At 42.5% G+C, this 6,532-nt stretch overlaps 1 protein-coding gene across 4 annotated transcripts in view; it reads left to right on the forward strand.

The window, feature by feature from the left end:
* mid1 (midline 1) overlaps positions 1-6,532 on the forward strand; it is a 35,906-nt gene that overhangs the window by 19,224 nt on the left and 10,150 nt on the right. For all 4 annotated transcript variants that reach the window (XM_057335535.1, XM_057335534.1, XM_057335533.1 and 1 more), the window contains one exon: positions 2,758-3,488. In XM_057335535.1, the coding sequence (XP_057191518.1) occupies positions 2,811-3,488 (678 nt within the window). In that variant the 5' untranslated portion in view covers positions 2,758-2,810. The remainder of the gene's footprint in view (positions 1-2,757; positions 3,489-6,532) is intronic.

The raw sequence follows: 6,532 nt of genomic DNA on the forward strand, positions 1-6,532 counted from the left end.
ACGTGATAAAAATAACAATGTTAACACAACACAACACAACCCAACCCTATTGCTGTAAAGTGTGTTGGTGTTAGATTAAATAGTATTTTATTACTGTAGGGTTTTTTCTAATGTTAAACAGTTGGCCTTTGTGAAGCAGTTTTTCAGCGGACGTGTCAGCAGCGATTACTGTACCTTCATTTATCTTCAAAGGCTGTTAGTAATGAACTTCATCTTTTCACACGTAATGAGTGAATGAAGAGAATCCAGCAGATTAATCCTGACGGACGGAGTCTGTCCGATCGCATCTGTGCTGTTGGACCTGTCACAAACAAAGCTTCAGTGTACTCGCTGCAGTTATGGCCGAAGCCTTCTGCTCCAATGAGCTGTCAAACCAATGAGACGCTCTCCAAAACACAACACACTTTATCTGTGAAACTCTTTATGTGTTAATATACCATTAATATATCAAAACTCACAACGTGAAATTTCAAAGTTTAATTTAATTTGATTTAATCTCATGAACTTCCACAATGTGAATTCTTTTTACTGATTTTCTATGACAATTTCTAGAATGTTTGTCAGATCTTCATGTTGAGTTTGTTTTTTAATCTTCAGATTGAGGTTTGGTTGATCTAAAGTCATATTACCCCTTGTGTGATGTTCAGGTCTGTGGGACACATTTTCATTGTTTACTAAAAAAATAATGTGATTAAACGCTTTAACTTCAGACATTTATGGTTAAACATGTTTTTCACCCATATCATTGATTTAAAAAAGCACCTTTCTCATAAACATAAACTATCACAGAGACAAAACTCACTTATACAGGCTTATACTGTTTGCTGTCTATGTTGCTCGTAATTGGAATGGACTAAACATCTCAGTTTTTACATATTTGTTTTATTGATGTATTTATTGATTTAAATACTGAATAATGCTGTGGGTCCACCAAAACCTGCAAACATAAAAGCATGGACACCATTCAAGGGTTAAAGAACCGTGACAGTATATCTTAAAGTTGGCGTGTGCCATCATCACAATACTTCTGAAAGTGGGTTAAGTAAGGGATAATCCACAGCTACCCGTGCGTTAAAGGGTTTTATTACACGGCTCATTTGAATGCTTGATTCTGATTGGCCAGTTGCGACATTACAAGGGTTGTTATTTTCAAATAACAACCGCTCAAAACTAATAACACCCTGTAACCCGGATGCTGCATTTTAAGAGGTCCAGTTTAATATTACACAAAAATGAATTATAAATATGTCTTTTAATAACATATATGACATTATATTTACAAATGATTAAACCAATTTGCCTGTTCGTGACGTTTGAACGTCGTTTCTTACTTTAAAACCAAAACTAAACGGCTTTTCCTCACAGAAGGTCTGCATTCGGTAAAAATGAGCTAATAAGATATTTCAAATTCACATTTTATGTCCAGTTGTTTTCTCATGTGGCAAGTAGGCGTGTAATAAGCGGGATAGTGTACAAGCAGCCGGCTGTTATTGCAAAATAAGCCCCTTCAGTGAGACACAAGACCCTCCGCTTCACGTCCTGATCACACTGTCGGGGATTATTTCTGCCATAACAACCAGCTGCCTGAACATTATCCCTTACTTAATGCATGACGTGGAGGCCAAGAACCACCCGACGCGAAGTGTGCTTTAAATCCTTTAACGCACGGCTAGCTGTGGATTATCCCGCTTATACCATGGTCATAATTTATGTTTACAGTATAATTTTAGATCAAATAGGTGAAAATTACTTATTTATGTTATTTTGTAAGTTAATTTCATATTGCTTTCCTGTAGCTCAGTGGTTAGAGCATGGTGCTAGCAGTGCCAAGGTCATGGGTTCGATCCCAGGGGATACACCCTTTTCACAATGACGTCACTTAACTTCCACTTTTTTGCAAAGCAGTGTATCATAACATCCGTCTTGCAACAAACAAGAAGAAGAAGAAGAAGAAGAACTTCCGTTTTGCCATCGCGCTGGAATTTAAAAACAGTGAGAAAAAAACTGACAGAACACGTATTCAAGTACTTATCCTAGCACCTTCGCTAACACAAAAAGAAAACAAAACACTTACCTTCATAATCAAACAGGTACTGTTCAACGAAGAATTTGTATCCTTTCTCTAGCTTTGATCTTGTCCTTAGCGAAAATTTGTCTGCAAGACGTTGTACATCATCTAGACGTATTTGTGGCAGGTGTGCAAGCCACTTGGTAAACATTCTGAGGCGCTAGCGGAAGTAACTTCTTCTTTTTGAGTTTTACTGGCGGTTGGCAAATCAGCTTATAGGTGCATTACCGCCACCTTATGAACTGGAGTGCTAGCGGAAGTAATGATACACTGCTTCGCGACAGAACGGAAGATGCGTGACGTCATGTGAAAATATAATGCAATGTAAGTCACTTTGGATATAATCATCTGCTAAATGTAATGTAAATGTAAATTTTGACTGGATGACTGGAGCTACCCGTGCATTATAGGGTATTAATGCACACCTTCCGGCCAATCAGAATCGAATATTCAAACACACCGTGGTATAATGTAACATAAATAATGTAAAAAATAAGCCTTTTTATATAGGTTGTTGAATGTGTGTGTGTATATAATGTTATTCTGATAGATGCATTTTTTATATTAAAGATCATTTTGCACAGACTCTAACTATATAGGGTGTATATGGTTGTGCATAAATAATATCTATTTAAAGCATTTCTTAAGAACGCTGTTCTTATTTTCTTCTGTCTCTCACGTGTCTGTAGACGGCTAAACGGCTTCCCTGGATTTCGCTGACGTCGCCATTGTTTCACTGAAGATGGACACACTCGAGTCAGAGTTGACCTGCCCAATCTGTCTGGAGCTTTTTGAAGATCCTCTTCTGCTGCCGTGCGCTCACAGTCTGTGCTTCAACTGCGCTCACCGCATCCTGGTGTCCCACTGCACGTCGCTGGACGAGTCCGCCAAACCCTTCTCCGCGTTCCAGTGTCCCACCTGCCGCTATGTCATCACCCTCGACCAGCAGGGCCTAGACGGACTGAAGCGCAACGTCACGCTGCAGAACATCATCGACCGCTTCCAGAAGGCCTCGCTGAGCGGACCCAACTCCCCGAACGAAACTCGCCGCTGCACCCCGCCGCGCAACCTGGATGAGGGCACAACCATGAGTTCACCGTGCGAGCCGGTCCAGTGTCAGTTCTGCGAGCAGGACCCGCCGCAGGACGCCGTAAAGACTTGTGTCACCTGCGAGGTGTCATACTGTCAGGAATGTCTTCGGGCCACGCACCCGAACAAGAAGCCGTTCACGGGCCACCGGCTGACTGAGCCGGTACCGGACTCGCGGCTCAGAGGTCTGGCCTGTCCCGATCACAGCGAGGAGAAGGTCAACATGTACTGCGTCACCGACGAGCAGCTCATCTGCTCTCTGTGTAAGCTGGTGGGACATCACCGCGACCATAAGGTGTCGGCGTTAGGAGAGAGATATGACAAGCTGAAGGTAAGAGAGTTAAACTGACTTCACCACGGTAAACGAGGGGCTGTAAAACGTCAGTAATGAGTTTCAGTTAAGAATGACCTTTACGGTTAATGGCAAGTCCAAAAAATGTCCAGATGCATTACAGGAATGAGAGTTGAGACAAGAATAATGTCACGATGAACAAAATCTTTATGGATTTATATAGGCTTTAGCTATTTCAGCAGAATTTGGTTCATTTTCTCCGGCTGCAAAATTAAACCGGTGATAGTAAAACGTCTCATGCAGCAGAAAAAGGTTTTTAGTTGCGTCTCATTTTTCAGCACAAAATATCTAAACATGCTTTCAGTCAAGATATATTCACTTCAGAAGACCAATGACTTCAGACATTAAAGGAACAATACGACGTTTTTAGGAGGATCTATTGACAGAAATACAATATAATATACAAAACTATTTCTTCAGAGGTGTATAAAGACCTTACGTAATGAAGCGTTATGTTTGTAATACCTTAGAATAAGATGTTTATATCTACATACAGAGCGGCCCTTCACAGCCATGTTTTGTACAGCAGCCCTAAACGGACAAACAACTCTACAACACGCGTTTCCTCTTCCTCTCCACTGCGGTATCGTGGTGAAACAGATCGCGGGATGATCCGTACGGATCGTGCTCTCCGATGTGACCCGCAGATTAACTGAAAGTTTATTCATCATTGAGTAGAGAGTAAAATGTGCTCTCTCTACAGTTTTAGCGCCAACACGCTCTCTCTCTCTCTCTCTCTCTCTCTCTCTCTCTCTCTCTCTCTCTCTCTCTCTCAGAGAGAGAGAGAAGAGAGATGAGAGAGAGAGTGAGAGAGAGAGCAGAAGAGAGAGAGAGAGAGAGGAGAGAGAGAGAGAGAGAGAGAGAGAGAGAGAGGAGAGAGAGAGAGAGAGAGAGAGAGAGAGAGAGAGAGAGAGAGAGAGAGAGAGAGAGAGAGAGAGAGAGAGAGAGAGAGAGAGAGAGAGAGAGAGAGAGGAGAGAGAGAGAGAGAGAGAGAGAGAGAGAGAGAGAGAGAGAGAGAGAGAGAGAGAGACGAGAGAGAGAGAGAGAGAGAGAGAGAGAGAGAGAGAGAGAGAGAGAGAGAGAGAGAGAGAGAGAGAGAGAGAGAGAGAGAGAGAGAGAGAGAGAGAGAGAGAGAGAGCAGAGAGAGAGAGAGAGAGAGAGAGAGAGAGAGAGACGAGAGACGAGAGAGAACGAGAGAGAAGAGAGAGAACGAGAAGACAGAGAGAGAGAGAGAGAGAGAGAGAGAGAGAAAGCAGAGAGAGAGAGAGAGACAAGAGAGCAAAGAGAGAGGGTGCAAGAGAGAAAGAGAGGCAAGAGAGAGAAGAGAGGGACAGAGAGAGAGAGAGAACGAGACGGAGAGGAGGGGAAGAAAGAGGAGAGAGAAAGAGCGAGAGAAGAGAGAGACGAGAGACGAGAGGAAAGAAAAGGTCAGTGTGCGAATGTGCATTTCTGAGGTTCCATGGGACCAATGATTTATCTGCTTTGTAAAGCGCCACCTTCACACTCTTACATATATACTTCACTTCATCTTTTGTCTCTCTCTTTCTCTCTCTTTCTCTCTCTTTCTCTCTCTCTCTCTCTCTCTCTCTCTCTCTGACTCTCTCATATACATAGCCTACATGAAGAATCACTGAATATCTCACCGATCATCTCACACACTCCGATGTGACAGTAAGATAAGCATAAAATCTGCATGGCTCACGGCCGCCGTGTGTGTGTGTAACGTAGTGCTGATAAGCAGGTCGGTATTTACCGTGTGTGTGCTGACTCCAGGACTGCAGATATACACCACTGACACATTCAATCAGGGAGTTTATTTCTTTCTCCTTTATCACGAACCAGAGATCCTTCCTTCCTCCACGGCTTTGCTGGCACCTCACCCTTCTACGCTCTTATCAGAGACCACCATTCCCTGTGGGCCGCGGATACATCCTGACATCCATCTGCTTTCAACTTAATCACCAACCCCTAGAACCTGCAGAATCCACGGCTCGTATAATGGGATAACACAAAATGAACGCGGGTCAGTGGACCTGGATGCATTTACAACCGGACACGCAACTCTGTGCGAGTGTTTTCTTTATGCGCACACACACTCAGTTTTTCAGGGTTTGTCCCGTTTGACATCCAGTAAAAATCTCAGATAAAATGCAAAGAGCCGGAGAAACATAAATGGCACAAATACGATACAATGACTGAAGTGGCTTATTTTGTACTCATTTATTTGGCTTAATATCTGGCCAAATTTGACAACAGCTGCAAATATTATTATCCAATCAGAATATATGCGGTCCTAGGTTTTTAATCCATTTTTTTATTTTAACTTAATTTAATTTCAACATATTAGTCATACCGTACCACCAACGCCAACTATCAGATTCACCCACTCTTATTGGGTTTTACTAATTCTAGACACACAGTCAAACAGCTTTTGAAAAGCTTTACACAATAAAGCTGCATTTTTTCCCCCACTAATAATTTAATCTTAACCACTTCCAAATGGTGCCAAATGATGCTCCTAAGTGGCACGATGGAGCGTATCAAAGAAACCTTTTCAAAAACGCCAGCCAATCGCAGACTGGTGGCCTTTTTACAAACCAGCAATGACATTCGTTTCGCCCGTCCACCATTTGCATACTTTTAAAGGTTACACGAAATGGCACTTTACTTAAAAACTTAAAAGTACACGCACGCTTTCCAACTGTTATTATCACAAACCATTAGCAGCAGGCACAAACACATTCGCAGTCTACGGTTCACACCCGGTATTCTCAATTAATTCCTCCATGTTCAACAAGCTTGTTGCCTCCAGACTTCTAATACACCTGTACACCTAAAAGAATAGATACAGCAGCTAATTAACATTTTCCTGCGTGACTGTTCGCCCCAGGTGTGGCTTGTCACACGGTGCCTGTACACAAGCTCTGACCCAAGATTCCGTCGCTTTGGCAAATTTATTCAAAGCAGGGTTTGCCGCGGTCTGACATGCTCTTTACAATGATTTATGAACTTGCTCATTGACC

Source organism: Triplophysa rosa, linkage group LG6 (genome assembly GCF_024868665.1).
Source record: "Triplophysa rosa linkage group LG6, Trosa_1v2, whole genome shotgun sequence".
NCBI lineage: Eukaryota > Metazoa > Chordata > Actinopteri > Cypriniformes > Nemacheilidae > Triplophysa > Triplophysa rosa.